Consider the following 15,269-nt stretch of genomic DNA (forward strand, 5'->3'; position numbering starts at 1 on the left):
TTGGAAAAAAACTTTTGAAAATGAAGACAAAAACAGCCAATTTCAAAGCAAATTCGTAACATAGTGTAGCAGACCTCCATGGTTGATATGGTTGCAGATGGTTCTATGCAAGGTTGAGTGTGTAGATGTGCTTGAGATGACCTGGTGATGATGTAGCACCCTTTGAGTGCTTCCCTCCATGCTTGCAGACCTCCAAAATGGTTGTTCTCAGTTTGCACAACATTTGCGCAACGACCTCCTTTCTTTTGAGTTTTCAAACACTAGCTTTCAATTCACAACTTCTTTGAGCACAGGTTGCAATGAGGTGGGAATGAGCGCAACTTTTTAAAAAAAATTGAATTTAGTGCCTCCATATGCCTTGTTTCATGTCATGAGGATGAATGGTTGAGTGGAGGAAGAGTGAGGTGACATGGGGATATCCTTTACTAATGAGACCAATGATGAGAAGTGAAGACCACTAATAGACTTATGATGAATGAAAACCCCATGAAATGACCCCTTGAACCCTCAATAATTCCTTTTCCCTCCATGATTACGCATTTGAATTTATGACCTTCTCATGAATTTTAGACTTAAGACTTTCACAAAATTCAACCTTAGATTCAAAGACCTCTTTATGACATGAACCTTTACAATGGGGATGACAACCTGTGACACACACAAACCCTTTCATATAGAAACCTTTAGACTATGACACCTTGTGATTCATATGCTAAATTTTACAAACGGAACTCCAATATGGAATAGTCAGATAAGCAAACACTATGATTCGTAGACTATAGGATCCTAATACACCCAACAATGCATGAAACCTCAATAGATTAGTAGGGTGAAATGGAAGGCATTGGTAAAAAATAGCTTCATAATAAAATAGAAGAACATTGTAGAACATGAACTTGCTAGAATGCTGGTAGCTATCTCTGAAGAAAGAGAGAGATAACGACTACATACAATTGCAAAAATCTATTACAAGACATCGAAAGAATGACCTTTTAACATTAAGAAAGAACCCTCTAGGTCCAAAACCCTAACTATAAAAAATGAAATGCCAAAAAGTTTGTGGGCCCCAAAGTGGTTAGTTGGTACATCAACTTTCTCAAGGCACAACTTTTGCATACAATCTTTGTTTGGAGCACATAATAGCTAATTGAAAGGAACCATCCAGGGATTACACTTTTCAAATAGGGTGAGGGTGTGCCATGGCAAACCTTGCTCCCTTAACTGGCCAAATAACATATTTTAAGGTCTCAAAACAAACCCGAAAATTTAGGACCCAAAAAACTATAGAAAACCTGCCAAAAAAATAAAAAATTATCGAATCACTTAAAAAGTTGGCAACCACCTAGATCATTCATTCGAACTCTCAATGAACTCTCAAAAAAATGTAACTTCATAATTTGAACTCTCGAAAAAAATGTGACTTCACAATTATGAAGATATTAAAAACATAAAACAAATTCAAACTATACAATGAAATAGAGAATTTCTTATATAATAAACTTGGAAAACAAAAGTGAAAATACATCTTTATAAATGCAATTAAAAATCCAAAACATACCATCTCGTCAAATTTAAAAAAGGAAAACTTATTAGAAATTAGAAATGAGCAACCATATGTAAATTGATCTGAATCATCCTAATTCTAATTCCAAGCTCAAGCATAATTGTCTTCTTTTTTAAGCACTACCTTACATTCACCTAAATCCATCTCACGTGGATTCAAGTCCAAAATAAAATTACAAGGAGAACATAAAGGTATGTTATAAATTTTACTGAATATTTTGTAAAAGCAATAACTCATATGACTGCACAAAGTTGACACTCAACATCAAACATTTTGTTATGTTCCATTGTAGTTACAAACATGTCTCTTTTTTCCATAAAAATAATGGTAATTCTATACTCCAATCTTGGTGACAAGTTTTATCAGTTGCAAAGGTACATATTACACGTGCATATTTCCTGAGCATGCACTGTGTTTTATTTTTACACAGAACAAAGAACAAAAAGCATAATAGGGAAAAAAAAAATAAAAAAAAATCCAAAACCATAAGATGCTTAGAAATTGAACCATAAAATATGTACAGTCATAGGATGTTGAACACTCGGTACATAAACCATCTTTTCACGAAGAATCATCACCTCTTGGGCAGAGGAAAAATTGAAGCTTTTAATAATTGATTTTGCTTCTAAAAGGCAAATTCAATTTATTTCCTGTGAATATGTTGAATCCCTACCCATTATGGCACTGACTCATATGCTAACATTTCAGGCTTGTTTACTAAGGAAGTTTCATTGTATTCATGTTGTTAGCTTGATGCAACTCTGTGCTCCATGAAATCATATAGGGTGCATTTCTCCAAATTAAAAATGATTTTTTTTCTGAAAGAGGAAAGCCTTACCCATCATCTAAACACTCTAAACCTATATCTTCCATAATCTTCTCCATCTGCCTCCAAACAACACTTATTTAGACGAACTGCTTCTCTAAATCTATGTCATTCATAATCTGCTGCATCTGCCTCTCACAAACAGCAATTGTTTAGACAAACGGCTTCTGATCATCGGGCAGCATCCTCTAAGAGTTTTGGAGTAAACATCATTTCCATATAAAGAATTTTGTAATTTCCTGCCCTATGCAATCAACTCTTTTACTCGTTCGAACCATGTTTTCTCTTGTTGCCTCTGAATCTCTAATCCCTTCTGTAGTTGGAAGCTGACATCTGCAAGAAACAAAATGCCCCAATAATTTGCCCATCTGCATCTGTTCTTTTGTTGGCTGTTAGAAGTGCTTCCACATAGTTCCCGTTTCTGTCAAAAAATGCAAATGGGAACTTTTCTAGTTCATGTCCATTAATTGCACTATGCAGCAAAACGGTGAACTCAGTCACTGCCCCCGGATCTTTTAGAGGACAGCAACCACCAAAAATTTCTCCAACAAGCATTTTCCCAATAACCTCATCTCTTGTCCAGCCTGTTACTTTTTCCATCGCTGCATTCCATTCGGAGCAGCAGACTGATTTATCTGAAGCAAATATGGGAGGAATCAGAGGATTGGGGTTTTGCACAATAGACTTATAGTCACCTTGGATTTGGGCGAACTTATCCATGGCCACTTTTTGACTTGTAACATCTTGGCCCACAAAGCATACCGCAACAATATTTTCTGTATAATCCCTACTTGAACAAGCATTGGCAACCAGAATTACAGCTTTCTTCTGCTTTTGTGGGCCAAAGGTCCTTAGCACCATCTCAACATTTTTCTCTTCTTCCCCTGCAAAAGAGACAAAGGGCATTGATGATGTTATTTTGTTAGGAAGCATCTTTATAACAAACCAAAGTTGCAGAGCTGTTTCCAAATCAAACCTTGTACGTGTCTGACTTCATGAATAGAGAGTTTCATATATTTTATAAGCACGAACACACAATATTCTCCTCATGGATAGTACAGATGCAATGTTAATAAAATTCAAGTCAACTGATACAACGTTCATAAATATTGACAGGTATAGGTAGGTGCCTATATGTGTGTAGTTCAATTGATTGATAAATGGAATTAACATTCCAACAGAAAAAATGGCATACCTCTTAAGGCTCTGTAGAGCATTTTTTTAACTGTCTCCACAGATTCTTCAAAAACAAGATCCTGAACGAGAGACTTGCCCATGGCTTCTCCAACTGGAAGGCCTGTCAATTCTGCCACTTTTGCATTCCATCCAGTTACAAGTCCATTAGAATCTACGGCAAACATAGGTGCTGTAGCCGTTTCAATCACACGCACCATCTCAGTAGCCACAGACCTAAGTTTATCTAAGCCTTGCAATCTCGAATCCTCCAGCTCAGAATGAACCATAGCTTTAGTGCCACTTTCATCAATGTCTTGAAATGAACCTCGTAGAATAAGCTGTAGCGAGTGAATTGCATCAATTTCCACATCTTCCCATGGTAGGCTTCTTCTTTGGACCACTTCTAGAAATGCCTTGAAAGAGGAAGTAGGGTGCATCCGGCCATAATCTTTATCACTGGAATGATTTTCTGTACCTCCACACTTCAACTCTTTTGCAGTTTGGGATCTGAACCAAAATACAAAATCTTTTGAATTAATTCTAGCAGCAGCCATGCCACAGACTGCATCCCCAAGATAGGTGGCACCAGGATAACCAGCATCTGTCAAACTATCTGTGTTAATGCCTGTCGAATCCCCGTGGTATTCAAGCAACCAATCTGCAATATCCACAATTTGTGCTTCAGTTGGGGTCATTCCCAGCATCCAGCACATACCTCTGTAATAGAGAACAGCACCATCACACTTGACAAGATCCATGATACTGGGAGACTGAGTTACAATTCCAATTGGGCCATCTCGGAGAAGCATATCACACAGAAGCGTTTGAATCCTAAAAATGCGTTTCTCCTTCAATTGAGCTGCCAACTGCAATTCCATGCTCAGCTGAAGACTAAATGCTTGCATCAGATATTCACAAGCATAGCGATGATGAAACGGAACCGCCCGCGGCGAGGTGTGGTGGCACACAACCAAACCCCAGAGCTTCATGGAATTTCGTCCATTCCCTCCCCCTGCGCTATCATTTCCGTTAATAATCACAGCCATAACAAGCGAAGCAAGGGAACCCATGTTGGTCATGAATTGCAAATGGCACTCATGGGCCGCCCGGAGCGTGGAACCCACTAAACAGAGAGGCTGCGTCAATTCCTGTGACTGGATAAGTTTCACAGGAGCTGCCTTGCAATCGCAAATCATTCGCACCTTGTTCTGCATAAAGAGAAAGCGAGCTGCCTGAGGGATACCGGTGGCAGGGTAATGCAACCCAAGATAAGGCTCCAAGTCTGGTGGCTTAATTTCTGCAACAATTTCCCCATGTTCGTCTTCGTGAAACTTGTACACCATGGCCCTGTCATACCCAGTCAGCTCTCTCACATTCTGCACAACAGTATCACACAGTAGAGCAATATCACCGCGGGGAAGTGACTGCAGACAAGAAATCACCCTCATGGCCAGCTTCTCAGAATGCACTGCACCACCAGCAGACACGAACGCATCCCCAGTTCTCAAGGGCTCAAAATCTATCACCATCCCCACATCAATTCTGTGGACAATTGCATAAAATGGCTTTCCAGAGTTTTTACAATGAACACAGATTGGGTTCATGAGGCTTAATCTCTGGGCCGCAACAGCCTTTTCCAAGGAGTGAGCACTGGCGGGAGTGAACAGGGTTCGAACATCGGTCCCGATGGTCAGAATTTGGGATTGGGATTGAGGTTCTTCCGTGCTGGGGACGGCCTGTGGCGCTATATCCAACATTTCTACTGCGTTCTCGCTGTAAGCAATGATCCTGAAAGTACTTTCTTCCACTGCGAGCACACATCCATGAGGTTGTATTCTCCCCCCTCTTTGCAATCGAGATAAATATGCTGTAATTTGCTGATCAGAAACAGATTCTTTTGCAGACTTCATTGATGTCGTGTAATCGAAAGACTTACTAGATTCCCCTGACTGTTCAAAGGCATGGAGTAATTGGGCGTCTGCATTGTACTGCGCAATCGTCAGTGCTTTGTTGGAGCTGTTGGTGTTCTTGCTGCTTCTGCTGCTGCTTCCTGTTAACTGATTCTGCGTATCCAAACTACTCGACGCCATTTTCTTCTCTCTCTTTTTTTTCCCTACTGCTCCTCCTCTCGCATGACATTACAGCAGATTGCGGTGCGCCTTTTATATTGTTATTGTAATTCTTTCAAAAGCTAATGGATTTGAGCGCTGAAGCCTGAGATTCGTCGTGTCGATGAATCGTTTTTTCAATCGTGATTCCATGTGGGGTTTGCTGTTTTGGGTTTAATTGTGTGGAGGGAAATGCCAGCCGTCGTTTCTTTGCACGTGTTTAGCATTTCCCGATGTGGTTAATCCATGACTGTCAATGCATCCGAAGTTCTCGAGTGTTTGGGATCCTGTTAGAAGCTTCGGTTCTTTCCAATGTGCAATTTTCCAAAGCTTTATCCAAATACCAAAAGTATAAATTCAAATTTTGTTAGAATTTAATTAGGGTATTTAAGTAAGTCGATAAACTCAATTATATAATTAATTAGTATTAAATTAATAATAATCAAATGATGAATAGAACAAAGTTGGGTTTTCTCATTAAATCATAAAAAAACAAATTATATTAGATTTTCTTATTAAGTTATTAAAAACCAAAATGTATTACATAGATATTAAGTTGTTACCTCATGTAGTATATAGATAGTAAGATATTAAATTGTTATTTTTGTAAGTGGGAATAGAAATGTTAAATACAAAATATGGTAGATATTAAATTTCTAGATGGAAGAATCTCATATTTCATCAATGTTAGTAATCCTCCTCTATATCAAAATCAACATCACTATCACTACTCTCTCTTCCATTCTCCTCCTCCTCCTTTATATGCAATCCAATATGTGCCTTTGTTGGTGTGGAGGATGACCCCTCAAGAGTATCACCATCATCAAAAGTGATTGGTTTTAAGACTAATTCCTTAAGATCCAACTTGGCAAATGCTAACTCAACATTGTTTTCTGAACCCATATCATCACGAAACACATCCTATGTCTTTTGTATTTCCCTTCGGCCACTCATCCCTTTTCCTATAAATAAAATGAAGGTTGGTGTGCACAAATACCATTATCTCTGCCATGGATTCCTCAACCTAATATTCTTTAAACCATAAAAATTCTCACACGTGATCCAATTCCTTTCTATTGGAAACATAATCCTATAGGGTTATGTGAATTTGGTCTATTCACTTGAGAGGGAAGAAAAAAGCCTCAAGTGAATGCCAACAATCATGAGAAGTCCAAGAGACCTCTTGCCAAATGAAAACCAAGGGTCGCACAAAATGTATTTATATGTATATTTTGTGAGTAATATGCATCACACACTTTCATTGGTTGTGTGTTTACTCTGATAGTGGTATCAAAGCTAGGCATTGGGGCATTATGTATCAATGTAACTCCTTCTTGCCATTTTTGGCTCAATTTGTTATCTATCATCCCTGCTTTATATGCATTTGTCAGAGTAGAGACTTGATATCTCTCTCATGTTTACAATACTGACAACCCTATTTGCTCTCCTATTTTGAGTCGGTGGGACATGAACCCACAATCACCATGAACTTGTCACATAACGCATCCTATTTTAAGCACTATCCTCTTTATCTTTTGTGTTATTTTTTATCATGCACCAACAAAAGATGTATTAGAGCTAGTAGAAATTCCCTTCACATTCAAGGTTGTCTACTCTATTATTGTGTATGTTCTTTGCACCTGTTAGCTTTGTCCTTCCATGTCCATTTCATTTTTTCTTTATCAAGAAAAAGTTGCACCCCTTTTCCTATCCAGAAACCCTAGCGATCCCTCTTCACTTCTCTAGCTAGTAACAACACACCCTCCACCTATTGTTTTGAGCCAGTTTTGCTTCTCTGGTAGTCTAAGTTGTACTCCTTATGCAATCCTAAGCCCATCAAACCTACCTCAATACATTTTTTCTCCTATTTCTTAGTAAAAATCATATTCCTCATGCCATTTTGTGTCTCTTTTTTTGTCACTCTCCTCAAATCAGTCTTGACTCATCCCTCCTCTTTGTGTTGGTGAGAATGAATTTTTTTCTACATGGTAGATTGACTATGACTAGTCTGCATGCAAAGAGAGGTTTTGAAAGGAAGAGTATTGAGTTACCACTTTTTTGTTTAGATAAGTGATATGCTCAAATGAATTTTAGGGATTTATGATAGATTAAATCAATGGCAAGAATAAATGGTGTCAACTCTCACAATTCTTTCAACTTTGACAATTAAGAAGCTAACCGATATCAAGCTTTGACATCGTGGGTGAAAAATTACATGTACCCTTTCGAAAATGATCATAAGGGATTGTAACAAACACATATCGCACCAAATTTGGCTTACCAAGAGGGATACCACTATTTGGGCATTGCACAATTTGGAAAAACAAATTTTCCTGAGAGGAATTCAATGTAAACTACAATCCATTGACACAAATCCATGAGCTTTCTCTCCATCTTTGAGAAGGTGTTAAGATCAAGTCTTGAGGCACCTCCCACATCTTTAAATTCCATTCCATCTTTGTGCATATATGCTAGCCATGGAGGTTGATTTGCATGAAGCATGTCTACAAAAGCATATTTCATTTCTTGATGGAGTTGGTGGTAGTGAGTCGAGTCTCTCCACAACATTAAATTTATTGTGTATTCATTGTTTCCATAGTTGTTCCTTGATGCAAGCTCTACACATAAGGCTATGAGGCTTTTGACTAATGAAAAAGAATAGTTGACATTGTACTTGCTTGGGTCTCAGATCTACTCACTTTGTGCTTTGTTTGTCATTGTTGTGTGTGCTCCTTTGCATGTTTTTCCTCTTTGGTGACCTCTGGTGTGTGCTTTTGCTCACTTGGGTAGGTTTCTCATGAATCTACAACTTGTGGGGGTCCACGTGCATGTAGGGTCTCTATTTGGGAAGGTTTTCCTATAGTCTTAACAACGTCGAGTGATAAAGTTGGTCTAACACCTAAGGAGGTTATGTGAAGTAGGCCTTCTTGGAATTTTGGTTAAATTTTTCCATAGTTTTATGCCAAAAAACTCTCGACAACATCAATAGTTGTTCCTCCATATAAAGCTTTGAGTTAACTAAAGAAATAATAATTCCATGCATGTGATTAAATGGGACACCAAAGATTAGTTGACGTATTCCAATGCTAGTAATTTTTGTTCCATTTTTCTTGTTCAAGGTGTTGCAAACCATTTGGTCCATATATTGGAAACCAATCTTTGACAACATATCAATTCAACTCTAGAATCACAAATTCTAACTTGCAAATAGTTCTTGTTGAATTGCATTGTAAATGGTACATTTTCAATAGAAGCCAACACCCCTTGTTTGTTGAGATTGAAAAATGGCTCCAATTAATGAGTTATTTGTATTATTGAATACTCTAATACACTCTATTGTTGACAACATTTTCGAATTTTCTTACAAAATGCACAAGAGAATATCAAGTTTCTCCAGCTTGAGTCACAGCTCCAGGGAGATGAATTATAGAAAAAGAATCAACATTCTCAATTGGTTCTTGTTTCAAACAATTCTTTTTTTGAGTTTGAGAAAGACTATTATCAATAGTCAACATGTGATCAAAATAATGATGTCATTTTAGGAGAAAATTTACCTGAAGATGAAAAGGGTCTATTTCCACTTCCCAAGCCCATCATTAGACCTTGGAAAGAAGTCATCAACAACAAACACATAATTAGTCTTGGGTATGAAAAGGATGTGCCCTTTTACATTCTAGACCACTTCAAACCAATCCAGTTTTACGGGGTTGGATTTCTTCAGGACAGCTCATATTTGTTTGCTCCTCTTCCACATCCACTTTAGATTGTCAAATGCCAACATTGTGATCAAGTTGGCCACATGAAAGATCCATGTTTTGATCTTCACCCTTGTGAGCACTATGGAAAACATACTCATCATTTAGACAAATTTTCCAGACATAAGACTCCTGCAAGAAAAAATATTCACCTTGGATTGATCGCTTCTTGCAAATTGCCTTCAACAACCAACAATATATATTGGTTATACTACATAGTTCATTCTCAAGTATTGACACATCTTATAGTGGAGATATTTTCATCTTCTCACCTTGTATCTTATAGGGGGGGAATTGATGGTCAACTACTAGTTTCAAAGTTATATCAAGTGAGCCTAAGCCACAACTAAAACCAAATCCAATTGTTAAAACCTAGAGCCAAAGTCAACCAAAGCCAGATTCAAAGTTGTAGCCAGAGACAAACGCATGTTCCATGAGCTTGATTTGGTTGGTGGCTAGCTTTAAAACCCCACTGATGGATGAATTCAACTTCTACTACCCATTTCATATGTTTTTGTTTATATTTAAACCATCATAAAGAGCACTTCTACTTCACAAAAGAATTCAACTCCTAACCAGATTCAAAATTGTTCTAGGAACGGCTTTGAGCCAAGTTATAGAGTTAGTGATTAGCCTTAAACCACCATCGGTAGAATACTTCATCTTATGCTATCTCATTTTCTTTGTGGTCTTCCTTAGACTGCCATATTCAGAGAGCACATACAACCATTGGTTATTATCCACCTTTGTATTTCATCTCTCTTCTTTGACTCATATACACCCTTTCATATTAAGGGGGGGGGGGGGGGGGAATTTTGGAAAGATAATCCTTTGGGGTTATTTGAATTTTTCCTATTCACTTGAGAGGAAGGAAAAAATCCTGAAGTGAACACCAATAGTCATGAGAATACCAAGATACCTTTTGGAAGATGAAAACCAAGGGTTGCACAAAACAAATTTATATGTATATTTTGTGAGTAGTATGCATCATATGCTTTATAATTTGTTGTGTATTTTCATGTGTACTTTGACAATCTCACAAGAAGAGGATGAAGTAACCTAAGAGAGGTGCCTCATGTCTAATTATTATAGAAGAGGGCATGATACCTCATGAGTTTCTCAACAAGCATAAGGTTTCAAAACTTCCATGTCTCTAAGCACATAACATCCCTCCACCCCTACAAATTCCTCCTCCACCTCATCAAGGGATGCTTCATCCTGATATATCCTTCTAAATGCATCCTTCCTCCCTTTTGAAATCTATTCATCTATATGAGGAGGGATTTTTTGTGAAGAGGCGCCATTTAGTCAATCCTTATCATAGTATTTGAGATGTATTTAAGCCAAGAAATAAAAAAGTGTGCAATTTTTATCCTACTCACTAATAAGAATGCCCTATATAGTTGTGAATAAGGTCTTTGTTGATGTCCCATTCTTAGGGAACTCATTATATAAAAAAATGGTTTCAATAGACTTAATCATGGAATTCCATCGCTCACAAACCTCTGATAGGATGGGCTAGTTTGCATTTACAAATTGTAACAAATATATGACAAGGTCCATGATATTAATGGTAATATTTACCCTCACCCACCAACCATTATCTAACAATGTATCCTTGACCTTTTTTGAAGAAGCTTGATTTTTGTTTATTCAAAAATACCAAGAATTTAAAAGAACCATGGACCTAAGAGTCGTCATGACCTCCCTCATCATCTTAAGTGTAATATCCCTCGATTTTCCTCTATTATGTAATATGAGATTATGGTTATACTGCCAAGGTGGAGAGCCACGACTGGCTAATACATTGAATAAGATTTTAAAATTAATTAATTTCCAATAGAAGGAAGAATTGCCTTACATATCCATTGTCTGAGAGAAGCTTACTTGCTTGTGTGCCTTGAAATCCATGAACCCAACCTAAATTTAATAACTGGAGTCACTTGCAAACTGGGAAAGTCATTGCTTAACATATTTTTTATGAGATCCAATTGGAGAAAAACTCATTGTGTGATGTGAGAAATCCATAGCATGCCGCATTTAATTCTTGAACCACTTGTTGATCCATCCCCCAGATGCATTGAAAAATACTTACGAGATGCAATTGGGCGGTGTGGGTAGATGACCGCACCCATCCCATCTCCCTTATGGATCAATGTTGGGGACAAATACCTCGAGTAAAATGAGGATCACGGAGAGGAGAAAATTGTCGATGGCTAGAAAGCAAGCAAACAAAAGAGCAGAGGAGTGAGTTGAGAAGTGTTGTAGGGAAAGAACGAGGAACTATTGGAACTAAGCATGAAGAGTGAGCTAAACTAGAGTTTTCATTGACCTAGTGCACATAAACCATGGGTGTTATTCCCTATATTCCTTGATGTTGAGGCCACTAGACTATGTGTCTATGCCTGAGTGGTTAGTGGGAGGGTTAGTGAATGACCGAATCACTATGGTGCTTGTTGTGTCATTGGTAAACCACTTAGACAAGGCATTTTGAGTCACTATGGTTCTTGATAGAGATTTATTAACCACTTGGACACTGGACTATAGACCTATGTGGTGCTTGCTATGGAAATACAGTTGTTAAACCACCTAGATAGTGGATTCAATCTCTTGGACTAAGAAATACCCCATCTGAATTCTAGGTGAAGCCTTGTGAAAGGAATCAAGATATTACGTGAGTTATTGTGGTGCTTACTATCATAGGGTAGTTGATAAACCACCTGGACAATGAACTCCATCTCTGAGTGTTTATTAAGCCATTGGTGTGAAGTTTCCCCTTGATCAAGCATCTCCTCAAACTTTGGATATGAATCGAGGGTGGTTAGCTACAAGAAAGGTTGCAATGTTGTGATATCCCCTGACTTACTATTATTTGTGAATTTGTATATGTCAAGTGTGATGATGTTGTGACTTTAAGACTTAAATGAAATTGGTTGATGAACAACATAAAATATTTTTTTGCTAATAGTTATTTTATGTAAATATGTTTTTTTAAGTTATATATAAAAAATCTAAAAAATAATGTTGAGGTTGCAAATGGATAAAGAGAAGTTATGGGATGCAAGCAAATGATTGGATATGTTCACCCTTGGATGATGTAAGACCTAGGCATCTAATATGAGGATTAGATTATTAAATTATGGAATATTAATTGATCAATAACTTCCCCAGATAGACAATATGCTATCTTAGGAGCTGGTGAGAGTGGAGCTCATTAATAAGCAAAGTAATTACTTGCCATCTAATGGATAAGGGAGAAGGTAGTGACTAACTATTAACAAAATCTTGAAAAGGTGTTTTTTGTTTGGCATTGCATTAGACTTACAAGGAAAATGGTATTGAGGGTGAGGAGGTGCAAGAGACAAAAAGAAAAATAGAACGAGTATTTTTCTTGCAACCCATTGAAGCTCGGGGGGACTCATCCATGAGGAAGAATTAAGGTTGGGAGGAGCATTGCAGCTCTAATATTATTTTCTAATAAACTTGACAAGCCGGTTTTTCTAAACATTTTATAAGTTGTTTCATATTGTATGTTTTACTTAGAATTGGTTGTTGTGGTATGTATAGTAATAACTTTGATACAAATTGAAAATATATTATAAAAGCAACTACTATATTTTTGGACGTTTTTACATATGAATGATAAAGGAAAACAAAGATATATTCTCTAAGTGTTTTTAGAAAATTGTTTGAGTGTTTAGTGTGTTCATAGAGAAGAAAAGATTATACTGCAAATATTGAAAAGAATGTGTTTCTATTGAATGCATAAAGATAACTTTGAGAAATATGTGATAGATAATTGTTTTCATAATACATTGATAATGCCTATCTATCAAAATTTCAACATCCAGGTAAACATGAGGAAAAAATAAATTAACTAGAATTGAAACTAGAGCGTAAAGCTTAAATTTAAGTGCAAACAAAACAAGCATGTAAGAATTCAAGGCAGTAAGGAATTAGGATATTCATTATCATTTTCAAAAGGAATGGAAAATCTATTTTCTGGATAGAAATTGAGGGGCGGTAGCCAACCTCTACAATTTTACATGAAAGAGAAAGGAAACCATCAATGGGTAGAATTGTATTATAACAATTATACTAAAATTACATCAATGCATGTAAACATGGAAAGCTATCAGGAAAAATATATTGGTAATTTCTGAAATAACAGAGGAAATAAAATTACAGTTCATATAAGTTAAGGGGTTAATCCCTTTAAGTTATCAAACAAAACATAGTATACAATGTTAACCATAAGGAACTTGGTGTTAACTAGAAGGTAGAATTGGACCCAATATATAAGCAAAACAAAACAATACACATTGACTAAATTCTACCAACCTTGGTTATTTTTAACAATACATACATGACATAAATTCCCTTAACAGTAAAATTCCCCTCAATGTAAAAATCTAGACAACTCCCATAATACGTAATTCAGAGAAAAGATTTTGTGTCTCGTTCCCTGAAAATAAAAATGCATACATACATACGTACATACATATATATCTCCTTGGACAAATCCTATAAATAGAGGCAATTTCCTCAGATTTAAGCACTTGTAATTTTTGGAGAGTATTTCCATATGATATGAATCTTGTTGTGAGTTTGTGAGCATCTGTGATATCGATATTTTCGTGTTTATATCTTGCATCTGTGATTAAATAGAATTGTATCATTTGTGATATCGACATTTTCGTGTTTATATCTTGCATTTGTGATTCAATAGAATTGGTATCGAAGCCTAGTTCTTTGTTATTCGAGGTAGAAGGGGAAGAGTACCTATTGTAGGTGAAAAGTTGAAGGTGTCTTTCGCAATAAGTCTCATTGTTTTCGTGGTGAGGCATTTGGGTGCTAGGGCGTGACCCAGGATTGCAATTCTACAATTTTCAGGTGCATTTAATTATTTTACTTTAAGCAGTATGGATGCTATACAAAGTTTCAGTTTATCTCTTGAGTCCCGCAAAGAAGCACATGATAAGAGGTCGTCATGGTTAACTAAGTATATTAACAAAGAAAATAAAGATATTTCGTACAATACTCATGTTATTGGTCAAGAATTTGAACCACAACCAAACTGGACTCTACCTGATATTGATATTGAAAAAATCTATAATATGCTTGTGTTCTAGTTTAGAGCAACTAATTTGTTCAGATTCTCTTCGGTCAACATTCCTATATCCATGTCACAACAAGTATATCAAGAATCATTGGTTAACAAGGAAGATATAGAATGGGGATTTTCTCAGGGGTATAAATATATTCACATCGGACTAATCCAATTCGGAATCAATCCTCTAGTTAGGCCAGGTTAAACACCTCATGTCTAGCATGTGTCCCACACTAGATCCAATGGGTTTAGTGATGCCTTATTAGGAGGTTTCCAAATCCCTCTTAATAATGGTTTTGCATGGTCTTCCATTGTACCTAGATACAAAGTTTCACTGACAGATCCATATATAAATGATTTTCTTCAAGCTTTTATTCAGTTCCATGGATTTAATTTTGCACCACAGACTCAAGTAGCCCAGTTACACACTATTGTTTGTATCCAGTTTGTTTCATCTTCTATGCCATCCACTAACCCAAAATTACACCAAAGAGCACTAAAAGAAGGGGTAATCGTTGGTCCTAGCAATGCTACACCTTTACAAGTTGGGTTTTGTGAATTAACTCTCCCAGAAGAATGGTCCAGTGAGTACCAGCCGTTATCCCAGAAGTATCTAGAATTGGCTAGCTCATCTAGACAATTAAGAGTTATTCCCAAAAGTAATGGAGGCACTTGTCTAAGATTTCAGTTAGCAAATAAATCAAATCCATTAATCAGAAGTTAGTCTACT

The 15,269-nt window shown here is 36.8% G+C and overlaps 1 protein-coding gene across 1 annotated transcript; it reads right to left on the minus strand.

Annotated features, from left to right (window-relative positions):
• Positions 1-2,223: 2,223 nt before the first annotated feature.
• Positions 2,224-5,817, minus strand: LOC149249909 (phytochrome-like). Its single transcript, XM_089458826.1, is given in 3 exon segments — positions 2,224-2,720; positions 2,723-3,274; positions 3,586-5,817. Coding segments are annotated over 3 exon segments (2,709 nt in total). The 5' UTR covers positions 5,657-5,817; the 3' UTR covers positions 2,224-2,634.
• Positions 5,818-15,269: the final 9,452 nt, after the last annotated feature.

This window comes from Pinus tabuliformis, chromosome 7 (genome assembly GCF_031772625.1).
Source record: "Pinus tabuliformis cultivar Carrire ecotype Pingquan chromosome 7, CPIR1, whole genome shotgun sequence".
In the NCBI taxonomy this organism is placed as follows: domain Eukaryota; kingdom Viridiplantae; phylum Streptophyta; class Pinopsida; order Pinales; family Pinaceae; genus Pinus; species Pinus tabuliformis.